This window comes from Netta rufina (assembly GCF_964035555.1).
Source record: "Netta rufina genome assembly, chromosome: 4".
NCBI lineage: Eukaryota > Metazoa > Chordata > Aves > Anseriformes > Anatidae > Netta > Netta rufina.
Window position 1 is genome coordinate 32,426,686 of NC_140127.1, and position 18,128 is coordinate 32,444,813.

Here is an 18,128-nt window from a genome sequence, read left to right on the forward strand (position 1 = left end):
TGTTGCTCAAAACAAAGAGCAATGATTTCAAAGAGCTCCCAATAAAAGGCCAAACTCAAACCTCAGCTTAAAGTAAGGGACATTTTCCTGAGTCAGGAAGGACCAGTTCAATCCCCACAGTTGGGAAGAACACACCAGACTTCTCTCCCTTTCCTTTCACTAAAAATGACTATCCTAAGCGCTGGTGTTCATATTTGAATATTTTGACTACTGTGCCTTTTTATCCCACTAGAAGCAGTCTAGACAGTGCTCCAGTAGTCTGTCAGAAAATTTACCAGCACGAAGCAGGACTTTCATACTGAGAAATAGGACAAATAGGTACTCAAGGCATTTGAAAATGTCAGCATTAATGTTAAATTAAACTAGGACATCAGTTATTTTCCCACAGAGCAGAAGATACCAGATTTGCTTAAGAATAGCCAGTCATAGTATTTCAAAGCTTGTGAAATGTAGAGAACATAAAATAGAATTACGTCTCCACAGTAAAGATTTTAGCCTATCAGTACTGCCACCTCAAAAGGCAGCTGCACATAGGGAAATCTGAAAGCTCCACAGTGATTTTCTCTGAAAATGAGCAAAAAAGTTTAACAATGGGATTCAATCACAGCAACACATGATACATGAAAGAGTGAACTGTATTCAAATGACAAGGATGTGTCCTAATTTGATCATGGACACCTTTGCTTGCGTCAGCTTAGGATACGCTGTTTGTAGGCTTTGGTCATGAACTCATTGGCAGTGTGTCCAAGTCTCCAGATTTTTGATTTTGGAAGCAAAGATTCACCAGACACACCCTGATGGCATTTGTCAGAGGGGAGTTAGCTTCCTTTTAATAGTGAAGGTACCTGAAATTCAAGCTCTGGTCTTCATAATGCAAACTAATTAACATGCTAACAAAAACAAGAGTATTATACATGTCCCAACATGCTTAATTACCTTTTGTTGCCCGTCTTATAATTTTCATGTCATCCTGCAGAGAAGCACAGGAGGGTGAGAACTCCCTCTCTAACACCATGGCTTCAATCCTAAGAGCGTAACTGGAGCAGACAAACAAACAGGTTTAGAACTGACAGCCAAAGAGAACCATCATGAACAGAATAAACCTACTATCTCCTTACTTTGGCACCTGGATTAGTAAATACATGAAGGAATCAGCTTGAGACAGTTTTGATACATCTCCATCAAAGGCTTTTAATTTCTTTACCTAGAAAAGAGAAAAAAACACTAGCAAAGAATTTTATTGAAGATCAAGATTAACTTGATTCTGGAAGGAAACACCCTGAAAAACAGTAAATTTAACAGGAGTTAAAGAGTTCACTCAGTGGCTAAACAGCTTTAGAGCCCAAGATCTTGGGATTTGGGCACATCCCAACCAGAAAATAAAACCATTAACACCACTCTTCTCCCCAAAGCCTAGCTACAAAATCCAATGGAAAAAACATGGTACCATCACTCTGTATCTCCTCCGCTCCCCGTCCCCAACTGCTCCCTCACACATGTTCAGTCGGTGTTTAAAAAAAAAAAATTGGCCTCATCATTATGTCTAGGATAACACTGTTCCAGTTTCCCTGTGAGAATCGGTTCTTCTCTTTCTCACTGGTCCATTTGCCATTCTCCAACTAAATTTTTGTTCTGCCAGGAAACAGCTGCTTAAGTGATGATCTGAAAAATGATCCTCAACTTTTCAGCAACTACGATACACACTTGGGCATAACCTAAAGTACTGGGTGTAGTTTAAAGTTAACTGTGTTCAGCATTTTCAGCATAAGACTGCCTAAGTCTCTTTGGCACTGCCTAAGTCTCTTTTTTTTTTCCAGATACTTGCTTCAACTGTTGCCTCTAAAACTCTCTTAAGGGGTAAAACCTAATGCTCGAGTTTATTTTTTTTTTCATTCATATGACATAGTTTAAAGATAAATGCAAGGTTGCATTTTGAAGTTATTTGTGGTCAGTATTTTGAGACAGCGTTTACGTGTAAAGGAACTATCACTGCATTCATTTTGTCAATCTTCCTTCCCAGCTCCACCAAAATCCATATATTTGCATGATCTGCAAGCCACTGATCTGCCCACATACTTAGTATATGTTTATACAGAAGAAAGGGAAAATACATGCACATACACTTAAGTATAACTGGAATTTCTTCCACATTTCCCAACACAGCAATTGTGTCCAAAAGCAGAGCTCACTCACAATTATGCTATTGCTTCATTCAACCAACAAGTTCACATCCAGTATCAGTTGTACACTTCCACTGATTTAAACACTACCCATCAGCCTTCCCTTTTATGACATTACACTTAAGGCCCATTCATAACCACATTTACACAGCTGCTTTTCAGTTTTAGGAAGCTTGTTAAGATATCATGGAAAGAGACACACTCCATCAGGGCATCAACAGTTTTCAGGCTGCCAGGAATTAACAAGATATCCATGAGTTCTAGATTTTTTTTTTTTTTATATTGTTGCTGTTGTTTGTGGCTTTTTTTTTTTTATTTTGATTTCACATTGTAAAAAAAAAAAAATAGCAATACTGATCTATAGTGAAAGACAACACAGGTTATGCTAAATCAGGGATTTTAAAAAAAATCGGCACTTGCAGAATAAAAGGATTCTTAAATCACTTTTTCCGCTTTATTCCCATTCTTTCTTTTCCATACCATACAATACTGAGGTGTTGAAAGCACATTAGTAAAGAGAAAACAAAAATTGGAAATTAAATCCAGAATAACAAAGCTTCCTTTTCAAATTTCAAACCAACAACAAAACAGACCAATATAAAAACTTCTGCCAGAAAGAGAATTCCAAGCAAAAAAGCAATTTTTATTCAGGCTATCTAACTCAATTTCCTAACCTGCCATTTAACTCAAGATATTCGGACAAAAGCTCCTTCTAAAGACAAACTGCATACCATTTATTTGAGGCCTGAGAAAACTCCTAATTTACAGAGTCATTCAAGAAGTCTGCCAACAAAAAACAGGAAAGACCAGACTCGACATTCCTGATATTTCTAAGGTGTTAAAACAAGCAAGAAACAAAACCCAAATAAACACTTTTTCCCCCCTACATTATGAAGTGGGGGGCGGGAGATAGTAAATATCTCAGGCAGTCTTTACAGATGGTTCTTTAACCTTCCCAAAACATAGCGGTCTACTTTCTAAGCAACAAAACCTGCAAATTCTCCAACTTTGTTTTAGTATATTGCAAACATCAATTTGCCTATAAAGGACACAGGCATTCAGATTTTCATGGGCGGAAAAAAACCACCACCAACAACAAAAAAACAAAAGGAGCACACCACTGCCACCCGCAAATCACCAAGATGCCACAGGCATTTAAAGAAAGATGCAATTTTAATACTTAAATGCACAAAAAGTGAAGAACAAAGCCTGAGATACTCACACAAATATTAACTTATGCTGCCTGAACTACATTTAAATGTAGTGCTGTAAGCAGACTCAATGTTACTTATATGGAGTGTTAATGCTGCAATGTGAATTTTGCTTCCCTGGGAGTCGAACGTTTCAAAACTTTTTGTGGACGCTGGATGAAATCCACTTTCTCCCACCCTGTACCAGGAAAAATGCCTGGAGTGGTACAAGGGCGTCAAAACCCCAGAATTCACCCAGAGGAGTTTTCCTGTACAAGCAAAACAGAAGATATTCACCTGGCTGCTTTCTGATGGGTAGGATGGGGTGTGAATGTCACAATGCAAAAATTTGGGGCAGTTGCCAGCCCAAAAGAGAGTCTGTGTAATGATCCTTAAAATAAAGATGTTCTCACAGCATGGCTACGCTTTTTCCATCCCACATCAGCCATCTTAAACCCCGCTGTCTTTGCCCTAGATGTCCAAAACTACCTTTATAAGGAATAACAAAGAATCTTCACTAACAAGCCCCAAACCCAAGCAAGGTAGAGGACAGTGACCCACTCCACAAAAACACAAACAGGGAAGAGTTACAAGGTCCCTTTTGTCCTACAATTCAGCACCTCATAGCCTGGTTCCCTTTGTGAATTTCAGTTTTCCAGACAGGAGGCTGAATCCCGTGTTAACCCTATCTTAAAACTGGAAATACTCTGGGGAATGGCTAAGGACAACACCTCAATGAAGTTACAACACCACTTGCATGTGCATTCCCTCTTTGTTAATCAATTCACAACTGAAAAAGTCCCTTTCTCCCATCATGAAGCAGAAATAAAAGTTACTTGTTTGACACTCCCTATAAACCGAACTAACAGCTTCTACACACCAAAGCTCAGAAGTTTTGGATGGCTGCCCCTACGTGTTCCAGGGCTACTCAGAAGCCCATGGGAGAGGCCTCTTCTCTCTACAGCCACGTTGCCTCAGTCTTGCTAACGAGAACCAACAACCTCCAGCACTCCTACAAGTGGGAGTCCAACCAAAACACCCAACGCAGCCAGGAATTGCAAAGAAACTACGGGCACTGTCAACAATGGTCGCTATTAATCATGTGAGAAGATACAATAGATAGGTTTATAATTAGTCTGAGAACACAAAAGAGCTTAAAAAAATGTGGTTTATTTTAAAATCACAATGAATAACTCAAACATTTCCAGCCTTGACCTCCTCTCTCCAAGCATAACAAAATCTTTTCCACAACCGCATGTAACAAGACACAGCAGTGTAACGCATACACGCAAGACAGCAGAATTGTATTGTATGCTCAGTTCTGTATTACTCAAATTGGGCACAGAGTTACTAATTTCATTTTTTCATCATATTTGTATATGGAATATGCATTTGCACTGTCCATGCATGCCCATGCACACTACATCAGATTTTAGATACTGGAGGTTCTCACATAAATAATTTGCTTCAGTTATGAAACACGGAAAGCCTGATCTTTTATTTGATTTGTGAACACTTGGACTAATTATGACTACTGCAAATATCATTCCTCACAGATAGGAGAGCTACTGCATTCCTGCCACTCAACTTCTCAGACATTTCTTGGTTACCAGAAGTACTTACTTACAACTTCTGGGATTTTACTGGGGCGTAGAACAGATATGCTGCACTCCTAAATAGAAATCCAAGATCTCTGAAGAAGAGTATACATCAGTACACCACTCATCCTCAAATATATGTCTCTAACTAAGTGCTTTCCCATGTGCCAATCAGCTAAGTCAAATATTCCCCATATTACAAATAAATAAGTAAAGCCAAGTGCAACAGTCCTGAGGAGTAAACATCTCTCTGTTGTTTGTGTATGTGGTGGGTTTTTTGTTTGTTTGTTTTTAAATATTTCCATAACATTGGAAACACTCAGGGCACTAGAGAACAACACAACTGAAAAACACCAAATCACGAGGGCGTATGGGAAAGCAGCTAATGTATTAGGTGGTGAGATACCATGGGGCACATGCTTGGGTAGTGGCAAACCTCTATCAGCTAATGGTAAACAGAAAAGGAGAAAAACCCGTAGCTAATGTAAGGGGTGAAAAAAAGGAAGCAGAAGACGAAAGCCCTGAAGGATGGTCAGCCGTACAGAGCGCTGACTGAAGGAAGGAGGGGACAGTTGCTATACAAACATGGTTTGCGAAGGGTAGAGCTGATAGACAGAAACAATTCCAGTAAAGCAGGTGACAGATGACTAGGGTTTTAAAACAGCAGAAGAGCAAAGAACGGGCTTGAGAGATTGTGAAGGAAGACATTGTGTTGATAACCTGGGCGTGCATGTGTGTGGGTGCGCTGATTAGTAGTATGATACGCTCTCTTCTGTATATATTTAAAAAACAAATTCTAGCTATTCTAGCTCATTAAAAACTGGACTCTCACCACTTCTACCAGTCGGGGCCTGCTGAACAGCATGATGATGTGCACATACAAGCAGCTAAAAGCTTCTCTGTTTTGGACAGGAACAACAAGTAACAGTTGTCAGCTGTTTTAACAGGACGCAGTTAAGAAACTTAGCTAGGAATTGGTTCAGAAGTGATGAATCAGAGAAGGCCATTGCTTCAGTCACAACAAAGGCTCCTTGGAAATCAACATGAGCTGCAAGAGGGGTTAAGCAAAGGAGAATCCAAATAGGCATTTCTTCCTCTTACAGAGCTGCTAATCACCGTAAGGCACAAGCAGCAGGGCTTCCAATAAGGCTTATTCAGTCAGAGAACCTATCCTACCTGTTAACGGATTTAGAAATGTTTAGACCTTCTCCTGTTCCTTTTTTTTCTTTTTTTAAATCCACACTACTGTGGCTACTCTGGTGCCACTCACAGCCCTGAACTGTTGAGTGAAACACTGCAGCAAGCTGTGGGTTTGCCAGTTTCAAGAACTTGTCAAGTTTTTCAAATTAAACATTTGAGAATACCTAAACATTTTCAGTGTGACAAGAAGCCTTCACAGCAGTGCCAATATTTCAACAATGGTCTTATTCACATCGGAAAAAAAACATCCAGCAAAGAGACAGTACTTGCCATTTACACGCAACAATCCCAACAGCTTTCATAGCTGGAAGAAAAGCTAGAAAATTACTAGTACTGACACCTATTTCTGCATGTAGAGTTGACACAATACAGCAACGCAAAAAGAATAATCCTAAAGACAGCAGATGGTAAATTATTTGTTAGCCTGAGTCTTTAGCTTCCGTTCCCAAAAAGCTGTTCCATCTCAAAGATGCTGGAATGCCTCTCAGATGTCTGAGATAATACGGACTGAAATGGTGTAAAATGTGTTGCACACGTCAAAGCAGTGACTAGGAGAATGCTGAGGTAATGTGACTATATACCATAACACTTCTAGATAAGATTAGAGTATAAAGCCAGTGTTTATCCACACCAGATAAACTGTAAAGGTTGTTGGTCATAATGAAGGAGTGAGGCGGTCCAGAGTTGCCCTTCCTACAGCTGTGACCAGTAATGGTGTTCCTCCCACCCTGCTTTCATTTTGACAGACTAAAGGTTTATGGTACCATATAAAAGAAAGAAGAAGACATCTCCAAACACGCAGCTATCAGGGCGGAGTATATGCCCGGCACAGGGTGCTTGGACCTCATTCTAACTTGCAAGACAACTGTGCTACTGGGAAATGTAACTGCAAATAGCTGAGCTGCTGAAATGAAGGACATACAAAGGGGGAACTGCAAAAGGACAGCCAAGACAGAACACGTAACTAAATAACAACTAACTTTGTAGGAGCTGACTGCCTAGGTCTCCGCTCAGGGCAATTCTCAACCCCTACAACAACAAAACTGGTCTTTAAAAGGATGGGAAGTATCCAAGGGTAATCCCAGAGATACCTTGCTGAGAACACGTGCAACGTTCTCCAGGGACATGACAGCAGTAGGATGACATGATGATGACACCTTGCCAAAGCTATGTCACGTGCTATGACCACTAGATCAAAAAACAATTAGGGACTATTAAACTAAACAGGGAACACCAGAAGAAATAGCACCCCTTCATCTGATATCTCCAGTGACTTCAGATGATTTGTATGTTTGTATGGTTCTGATGCCTTCCCCTTAGTAAACCATCAATCTGTATTTCAGGAGGCAACTATTCAAGACTAGGAGGCAGATGATAAACTAACAAAAAAGAATAGGGCATACAAAGAGAAAAATTAATATACATTTAGAAAAAAAAAAAAAGCTTTGAGAAAGACAAACAACAAAATCTCTAAGGTTTCTAAAGAGATGGATTTTCTTTACTGCACTAATATTCTAGGAGCCACAAGTAGCAAACGAGTTACTGGACTCACTCACTCTTTGAGCACTTGAAGAATGAGGACGTGAAGGCACTGAAACACTCTTCCATTACGGCAGCACCAACACACACACTCAACATATTCTCCCTGTCCCACCCCAGCTATAGCTGTGGTACTGTACAGAGCTTCCCATTCCCAGGAAGCAGTGAAAGCTCCAAGAAATGAAACAATTACAGGGAGAACAACAATGGGGAGAGGGGGTCTTTCCTTTTCCTGACCGTGAGTAAAGAGATCTCTGAAGCATGGAATTCATTAAATAAAATACAAGTATTTTCACACCGAGAACAAGCTTCTTCTCTGCCTTCCCTTGGGAACAACAACAAATCTAACATCTGATGCACCATAATTTCTAATAGTGCTCTACATCACAGAATCTCTTCCATTAATTTCTGAAGCGGCTCCTTAAAAGCACTTCTTAAGGGTTATGGTCCCGCTATCTTGATGGGTAGGCCTGTTGTCAAATCACCGAGTTGGAAGTAAACAAACCGCTCAACCCTGAGCAGCACCAACTGGATCTATCTACAACGTGGCTAGCTAAGTACTGAGGACCATCTCCTGGGGATTCGGAAACTACGCGCTGCCTACCAATAGTTAGCAGGAGGATGCATTTTGACTACTGTCATGCTCCAAAAGACAAAATTCAGCAATGCACATTAGACTTCTAGTGGAATTACAACACTTAAATCACACAGCAGTACGCCCTTTGAAACATTTTCAACTTGTGTTAAAATAAAAACCAAGATCTAAACCAGAAAGAGCAAAAGAAGAAAAAATACCTTTCTCTCAGCTTACTGCACTCAATATGCACAGTTACCTAGGAGTCACTTAAACTCCACTGTTTTCTCTGCCTGCCCAGAGAGATAAATCCCAGAAAGTTAAATTTTGTTTAAATACAGAAATGTGCACTGGAATTCAAAAAAGGGGGAAGGAGAAACAGTTTGAGCCGCCAGAACTATTTCAGAACTATTTTCACCACTTTTTTTCATATTACACATTTAAACTTGCTGATATCATCTAACTCTAAAAAAAAATAATAATAAATTAACACCACTTTTTTTAAACAAGATTCCCTGCAAAAGAAGCTCAATTTAGGGTTGAATAGTCAACAGAAAAATAATATGTTTTGCTAGTGACTGGATCTGAGATCTGCTGCTGCACAGAGGAAACAAAGTGCTTGGACAGCATGACCTTGAAGTGGTAAAGCACGTGAGGTGAGGCTGATCTCTATGTGGATGTTAACTAGCAATTTCCTGAGTTTCAGCCATCACCTTGATGTGAAACACTCAAGCAATTCCAATGGTAATTCTGTCAAGTTTGTGTTACACATTTCTTTCAAGTATGTACTAATGGGTCAGTACAAATACAAGAGCAGACAGGGAACTGTGCATCATTAAGCAGGGCTCCAGGTCAGTTGATGAAGCTTCACCTCCTAAATCACCTGATTGGGCTTGAAGGGTGGGACCATGAAGGGAGAAAGCAGCACTTGCACATAGGTCATATCATGGGCACAGAAATGGAGCAGAAGGTGCTGCTGGCGATTATATTCTCCTTTGGAGAACTGAACAACATTAGCAAGTTGTACGGGTGCTGCACAGAGGAGCAGCCTTTCTGCCCTCCTTGGAACCCAATGACCTGGGCCAAGGCGCAAGCAGATCCCAGATGCACCAAGAAGGCAGCAAACCATGAGGGATAAGAGAGCACCAGAGGATTGACGACACTCAGCTCCCAGGCACTGCAACAGGGAAGTACGAGGCAGGTGCCAAAGAAGTGAAATAATTTGTTTGCATTAGGATATACTTTGATTTGGAGTTTCCTGACCCGCAGTGCAGAGTTCTCTGCACTGCACATGGGACGGTTCCTTTCCTTGGTAGCGTGTTTATGGGACAAAAGCTCATAAGGGACATCAGAGATCAAAAATACCTTAGCAGTACTTTCTTTAAAAAGCACATTAAAGGTAGGTGAAGTTACCTGATGAGAAGGGAATCGCTGCAATCTCAATGCCACATGTAAAATGAAGATCAAACCTTTGCACTCAGGGATTTCCTATCCCCTGACCTAAGGATGGTTCTGGATCCCCACCAACACCCCTTTTTTATTATTTTTTGGCAGCCCTTCATGTTGGGATCCCAGACAGTAGAACTCCACAGAAAAATAAGCTCCATGTAAAACCATTATTTACCTCCTCTGCTTCTGGCAACAATTTAAGAAATTCATTCAGCAATTCAGAACCATAGGGCTCACTTCTTCCATGATAAATATCTTCAATGATGGATTCAGCAGACCTTGAAAAAACAGTTGAGCATACACATTTCTAACACTTGTAGGTTGAATAGTTACAGAAATTGAAAAAAACATCACGCCTGTGTTACTGAAAGGAATTATAATGAGGTTATTCGTATCTGTGTCTGCAGCAATGTTATTCTAACATTAGTTTGAGTGATGCCTTTACTAAAAGGTAACATCAGGAGTGAATACAGATAGCATTGAAACAGCTTACTCAAAAACAAACAAACCCCCACCTCAGCTTTCTATTAATTCTTTATAACGAAGGGGGCCCAATGAAAAGCAGATCTCATGCAGTATTACATGAGATATAAGGGCTTCCTTGAACCGCACCTGAAAACTCACTTCAACTAACAGCAGCAAAATCTGAATGTTTGGGGATAAGTCATATTGCCTGTCAAAACTAAGCATTATTAAACAAATTATGAAGTGTAGTTACTTATGACTAGCTTGTATAGGACTGCAAACTCCATCAGAACAGAGCACAATATACCATACATTTGATGACAACTGAAATTCACTATGAATTGCACATATCTGCAGCTTGCACTAGCAGCGTGGAAAAATCAAATCTTACTTTTTGAATTGCTTGAGAAATATCCCAATGTTCATACTCCGCTTTGCATCCAAAATGGAAACCTGAGAGAGAGAACAAGAGGGATTAATCTACTAATACATAAGAGAATACTACATACTACAGATATCATTCTTAAACTGCTATAAACAGTTGTATGCACTTGCCACCAAACCACAAGCAAAATAAATAATTTCTAATCAAAGAACTAGTTTTTACCAGGGAAATGCACAGACCACCCACAACCCCTTTTCTCAAAGTGTAAAAACACAGCGACATTAACAGAAGGAAGGAATAAAGTTCTATTTCATTACAAAACGAAAACATTCTTCTTGCTTATTTCACAACACTGTATCTGTAAAACGTTGCTCAAGTAATACTTTGTGCTGAGTCTGGAGGCCCCACAGTTAGTTAGCAACACACTTCAAAATCAGTGTATTTCAGAGGTTACGCAGCAACTATGAGGAGGGGCTTTCTATAAGCAGAGGTCAACATGCAATACTGATTTCATTCAAGTGGACTAACAGCCACGCTGATCAAATGGAAAGATAAACCAGCCAATCTTGAATCAAAACCTGAGACAGGTGACATTCAAACCTGTTTCCTTGGTCTAGAATGAAAACAGAAACCCATAATAAATGGGTCTCCTCCCCTCACTGTACTTTAAAGATGATTTGCTAAATCATCTTACATGTACAATTCTGGAGATCAAGCGAAAAGGTGTATTTTTCTTTTTCCCCTAGCTTTTTTTGCTTAATTTTAAATAGAAACATTAGTTCTTTTCATGCTGCTTTTTCTGACTGCAGTGATGTACAACTGCAAACCTGAGATGTTAGCCACAGTTCTAGAGAATCTTGTCCTGAAGGTTAAAGTTTTACCACAGCTATTTTGGTGGCAACAGCTAGAAAATCAGGAGGTATACAAGGACAAGAGAATTGCTTCATGCTAATAGTGCCACAATAAATCAGCTCAGTACACACAGATGTTCAGGACTGCTGTTGGACTCACATGATGTTTGAGGTTTTGGCAAGTGGAAAGGTGTCTTGACCTCTGTGACAGCGTACGAATTAGAAGTGTATGTATATATAAACAAAAAGTTGGCACCGTCAAGAGATAGCCTGCAGTCAGCTGGTGATAGGGAAAATACAGGTATGGCTAACGTGCTATCCGCAGCGTACTACTGCATGCACATAGAAGACAGCCTCTTCATATGGTGAAAAAAAAGTGAATCAGATTCTAAAGTTTTGCAAAATCTGGGAATCTCCTCTCTCCTGAAACCAGTAAAGACCAGGAAACACAGGAAATATCAGAGCATCAGGTTTAATTAGATGACTACTAGCCTGAAACCCTTCATTTTTAGCATATGCAAAGATAAGAGGCCAGGCCATGGTTTATTCTCTCCTTATCTTAGGAGTTGAGAGGCCCCAACAGATCATTAAGGGAAAGCCCCTTAACATAGGACAGGTTCAGCTATCTCTTCTCCTGCACTATCTAATCTGTTTTCAAATGCAGGGACCTCTCACTGACCTCTCGCACTGCAGCTCCAGTCCCTAATTGCTCCGGTCACTGTGAATTCTCTGATCTCTCTCTACTGGTTTAAGTCAAGTAAGTTCTGCCATCGTGACATTAGCTTTTGGGTTGTTTGTTTTTTTTTTAAGCATTTTCAAAGACAATCTCCAGTACACCTCATTTTCAGTCACAGTTGGTAACTATTACAATAAGACTGACCATCTCCTGGGTAAACTTTTGGTTTCCGTGGCACAATTCAGATGTACATTACCACCTCAGATAAAACTAGAGATTTTTTTAATGTCTGCACTTGAAGAAAAACAAGGGATGATAACATATAAAGCTGCATTTGCCTTATCAGCATGACATAATACAAATATCATAGTTGTTCTTCTTTTACGTACAGGGACCTTACATGCTTTTCGCTCTGACTGTACTCTAGTTTTTCCCACTTTCTTGTTCAAGCACACCATCAAAAAGCGTGACTCAGTTTTTGGTCATTCCTTGTCTGGTGTCCTTTTTAAGATTATCAAAAGCGTTTGAAAAAGCTGTCATTACTTAACTACCTTCAAGGAGTTTCCAGACGCGAGTGTGAGGAGGAAAAAAGGGGCACCTGGCAGACACTCCATAAACACACCTCCCAGCTCTGCACAGACGTACGGTACCTTCCACCTCCCATTCAGTAGTACCTGGCTGCATATCAGATTTAACAGCCTTAACATCTATTCCCAGTGTCTACTCCTCTTCCCCACTGAGCTTTCATTCAATTTGGTCCTTGCAGAAAGCTATCTGCATGATTTCCTCCCAGGCGCTTGCTTTTTACCCTTTAAGCACTACCCCAGCTTTTCATAAAGCCTGCTCCTCTCATCTCTTCACGCACACCTTCAGTACCCCTGCCAGCGCAGCGCATCCTGGATCTCTGCTCGCCACCTACAAAGACACCGAAGTGCTGTGTACCACTGACATTGGTTGACTGCTGGACTTGGGACACAAAGAACTGAGAACAGGCTCTCCCCGCTCACTGGGATCTTTCACACCAAAGAAAACCTCTTGTGGTTCCTTATGATTTACTTCAGGTCCATTCAGGAGAGTTTTCTCTACTCTCATCTTCGACTCTCCTGACAGAGAACACTATTAAACGCCTGTTTACCTTACCGTGGAAATATTACAACCTGCTCAAATGCCTTGCACCACCTCAGCACCTGCACTTTGCCAGACATGCTTGCCAGCAAATGCAAACATCCCTGCCTCACACACCTGCCATCTCCCTTTCTTAGTCAGTTCAATCCTTTACGAAGGACAGCTGGTCCACTCCCAAACCCACTGGTCACCACCATCATTTGCAAGCTGGTGTGCTTTTGAGATCCACAGCAGGAGCAGACCCTGGAGGGTAAGAACAGTGTCAGCTAACCAACATTAATCCACCACTGTTGGATTAATTCACTGTTTTAGATGCCGCTGTGTTAAGAGAAGGGGGAAATTAGCTTGTGAAGTTGTGATGATGGTAAGAGGAAATCTGCTCCTGAACTCTGAGACAAATTTTCAACCAACAGGAAAGATACAGAGGAGCATTTTGGGAGACACAAAAGACCTCATCTCAACCCCAGATTTGCAGTCACTGTGGGAAGGCAGCGGGAGTTTCTTGCCATGAGATGGTCAGTGAGGAGCAGGAACATGACAAGGTGAGTTTATAACAGACAAGCGAAACCAAAACATTGCATGGATTCCCTGGATGAGAATAACAGGTTTTCACACAGTGGGACATAGCTCATGAATTTCGGCAAGCATGGACAGCCTGGCAGCACAGGCTCGGAGCCGGAGATTAGGAAGGACGCAGACCACATCCTGCTTCAGCTTCCAGTTCACTTTACAACCTGCTGAACACCAGGGTTGAATTCATCATTTGGGGCTCTGCTCCCCGGGTCACACGCAGTGCCTGAGGAAAGGGGCACTTCAGCAGGCCGGGCAGGCCAGGCAGCAGGGCCGCCCCCTCCATCTTGCCCGCCTGCCACACTCCTCGCCTGCTCCCTCCCCAAGGCTGGCACTCAGCTCATTGCTTTTTTGCTGGGTCTGTTCCCTGCTGGATTAACAGGCTGAATCAGCTCTCAGGAAGGTGGAATGAGTGCTAGAGCTAGTATAGGCAAAAGAGAGAGAGGGCACAGCCAGGAGAGGGGGAAGAGACATATGCTGTTTGCCCCTTCCACCTTCCTTCTCCTGTCACGAAGCCCTCGCACGGGCTCTGCGATTCACTGCACCCTTTCACAAGCCATCCAACTCCCTAAAATGACAGAAAACCACTCCCAATGATGCCAGTGCACACGTGAGGGGAAGGGGGGACGGGAGCTGAGGAGGAAGCCAGGCCACATCCCTCGGCCGGCCACACCACCTCCAAAGGACAGGGAAAGTAATTTGCAGTCAGTGTGTAAACTTCGCTCTGCACCCCCTGTTTTTAAGAGACTCAAATTACGCGAAACCATAGCGGCAAATTAAGCTCTTAGTTAAGGAAACATGCTAATTAATCTCCCTTAAGGGTTTGGTGAGGGCTTGTTTATGAAAAGGAAGGCATTTGCTGTAGGAGTGAGTCTCAAACCTCAAGAGACTTCAGTTATAATGATGATGTTTAGTACCGAGCCTCCAGAACAGGGATTCAATAACCTGAGCTGAGCTCCTAAATTGCATGCATATAGCACTGCAGAGCGAGGAATTAAAAGAGAACGCAGTTCTGTCAGCTCCTACAAGACAGAACTTTTGCCAACTGCCTCGTGATTTCATAATCGCGCTGTGCAGCAGGCATGAACACCCATCTCCACCAGTCTCTGGGGAGTGCCCTCAACACCAGCTGCAGGCAACCTTCAGAGCTCCTGCTGATGCCCCCGCACCGTGCAGAGGGGAGCACCTGAGCCCAAAGAGCAGTCTGTGTCCATGCACAGGGGCGTCACTTTGGACAGATGCTGTTTTCCTCAGATTTGGACTAAGCAATTCTTGAATTTAGGCACTTGAAACTATCACGAAAATTTGCTGCTGACACACGGCAACAACTAGACTGATTCCACCACGTGAATTCGGAAGACGCAGAAGCCACAACACGGCCAGAACAGAACCGCAGCTCCCTCAGCCCTACTCCAACACCGTCTCCACAAGGCCACGGGGATGCCATGTGCCTGTCTGCTGCAGCGAACCGAGGATATTTGTCGCAACACTAGGGTGAGCAGCAGCTGCCAGCACTGATGAGAGAGAGCACAAACACAGCCCATGCCTCCGACCTCCATCCCTTGCTGCACGATGCCTACAGTAACACCGAGCATGTGAGCTGTTGCGTCCCGTGCTTCCGCGCCTCCAGTGACACTCAGCTCGGCAGCATTATCCCCTTCCCTCCTTACTAAGCAGCCAGTACCGCAAAACCCATTAGCACACAAGAATTGCTCACCACTGTCTGACATGTTCTTGCAGCGTGCTTGACAAGGAAGTTGATCGTTTTGGCACCTAAGCAGCGTGATAAGCACACAGAGGCAGGTCCTGGTCCCTCGCTGCCCGCCACCTGCAGAGGCAGTGGACAGGCATCGAGCTGCCAAGGACCACGGTATCAGCTCTGGATGTGTGCAGAAGAACATTAATTGTAACAGAGGTGGAGTTTGTTTCCCTCATTTTGCAGACCCATATTTTTAATCTCCAGCATTGCTCCAATGTGCCCCAAGTCTCAAGCTGTACATTTAGAGCACATTGGGGTTTTCCCTGCCCCAGCTGCTGTACACTAGGGGCCACATTCAGTTTATGACATTTATCATCACATTTGCTACATCTAATTCTTCACCACATGGCACTCCTGGAAGGGAGCAGGTGCTTCTTAGGAAACACGTGAGGAAGGAGCTGTACTCATCCACATGCAGCACAGGAAGTCTACTCACTGCAATCCTGATTCAAAGATGCACATAGCCCGAAAACAGCGCAGAGGTTAATCACTACCTCTGATGACGGCCTCAATTACTTCTTCCCGATGTCAGGGCTTCAGAGCCTGCAGTACTCATACCTGTTTTAAACCCCTGTTTATTCTGGGGTTTATTCCTCTTTATGCTATGTACAACACAAACACTATCAGTGCATCACTTTGTTCTTGCTGATATTTTATTTTGATCTCTTCCAACTTCTGAGAAACACCATCAGCTTTGAGTCCCTATTTTTTCACTAAAAACTGATACATAATCACATCTGTTAACCCTGTGCCCTCTGTGTTTTGTTTACAAGCTAACATGTAAACACACACAGCTGTGATTAAATCTGCACTTCTACCCCCCAATTACTTCACAGAAAGATCACTTGAGACAATTCAGCTCAGGCTTCAAAAAGAGGCTACCTCTAAGTCAGGACTGAAGAACTAGAAAAGTTACTTCTCAGTTTACTGGAGAGTGCACCTGGAAGTGTTTCGAGTATACCTCTCAGCACCAGAACAGAAATCTGTAACAACCTTCTGTTCGAGCTGAAAAATCAAGCAGGTTATTTCTGTGTCCAGAACAACCATGGTAGATGCAAAAAAAAAAAAAAAAAAAAAAAAAGCATTCACCAGCAACATTTATGGAAGTTGAAACTTTAAAGTTATCTCAATTGAATAACAAATTCCCTTAACCAATGCATTGTATTTTATTGCCTCATTGTCATTCCGGTACTTCCCTTTTTGACGTCTCTAAGACATCGGAAGTACATACAGAACATGTTAACCCTTGAGATATGACTCTCCTCCCTCCTGCCTAGTATATATTTGCATTTTGATTGTGCAATGGACACAGTGGAAGAGCTGAAGATAAAAGCTACAACACACTGAAGTTTCACACTAAAAACTCAATGGCTATCCAATAAAAGTAAATACAGGTGCCTTCAGTTCCCTTCGCTTTTATTTATTTTAAGAGGTGGTCAGATCACAGCACTTACCCAGGTAAAAATAATAAAACACTGTTAGCTCTTTAAAAAACAGATTTGTGCCACCAAGGACAAATCCTCCCTGTCGTTTATCCTCCCTGTCGTTCCCCTCCCATTCAAATCAAGGCAAATTTATAGTCAGAATGGACCACAACAGAGACAGAGGTAAACAAAGGCCAGACGGGATTCATACCAATTCCCACAGCATGGTGGAAAAGAAAGATTGAACTTTGGTTCTTACCTCCTCTTTAGTCTCCTTAAACGAAGACTTTAAAGACCGACTTCTGGTGTCCTGGGGCTTGGTTTCTTCCTGCTGCCCAAACAGCTCCTCGATCGTCTTGGTGTCGATCTGATACTGCGGTCTCGCCGCGATCGTCCAGATGTTGGTTTTGCCACGGACCTGCTCCTCGGGGATGGTTTTCCAGAAGAAGCTCCGCATCCGCTTCTTCCTGCTGTGGCTGTCGTGCCCGTTGGTCAGCGGCGGAGGCAGGGGGGGGGTCGGTCCCGGCAGCGGCGGGGGCGGCGGTGGTGGCGGCGGCAGCCCCGGGGGCAGCGGCGGGGCAGGGGGTGCCCCGGCCAGGGGACATGGCGCAGGGGGCGGCGGCGCCGCGGTGGGCGAGGGGAGGTGCGATGCCGCCGTGGGGTCCTCGCCCATCAATCCCGTCGCGACCGAGATGGCCCCATTTTCTTTGTCATTGACCAAGGAGAGGCAATTCATAACATGCATCTTACGGCCCCTCCGAAGAGGAGAGCGTCAGTGCCTCGGGTCTGCCTCGCGCATGGAGCAGCGCAGCAGCAGCGTGCGGTGCAGTGCGGTGCGTCGCGGGGCGCCCGGTCAAGCTCTAGTCTGCCAGCAGCAGCGGCTCACCAGGGGACTGCGCCATCTTCGCAACCTGCAACGAAGGGCAGCGGGGAGACTCGGGTCAGGGAGGCTGGTGTCGTGCTGAAAAGACACCAGAATTAACACGTAACGGCAATCAAGAAGGAAAATTTAGGGTATCAAGCATCCTTCCTGAGGCAACCGTGTAAAATCTGTCCATGCAATATCTCAAGTATTTGTGGGGACTCAGACTTGGAGAATACATATAAAAACAAGAATCTCTCCTAAATCACACACAGCAGATA

General features: G+C 42.9%; 1 protein-coding gene across 1 annotated transcript in view; it reads right to left on the reverse strand.

The window, feature by feature from the left end:
* The window catches only part of FHDC1 (FH2 domain containing 1), a gene marked incomplete at both ends in the record, with an annotated part of 30,517 nt that extends 12,787 nt beyond the window's left edge, over positions 1-17,730 (reverse strand). The window contains 5 exons of the mRNA XM_084285675.1: positions 937-1,037; positions 1,119-1,204; positions 9,906-10,008; positions 10,587-10,648; positions 17,245-17,730. Coding sequence (XP_084141801.1) covers positions 937-1,037; positions 1,119-1,204; positions 9,906-10,008; positions 10,587-10,648; positions 17,245-17,730 — 838 coding nt within the window. The remainder of the gene's footprint in view (positions 1-936; positions 1,038-1,118; positions 1,205-9,905; positions 10,009-10,586; positions 10,649-17,244) is intronic.
* Between the last annotated feature and the right edge of the window lie 398 nt (positions 17,731-18,128).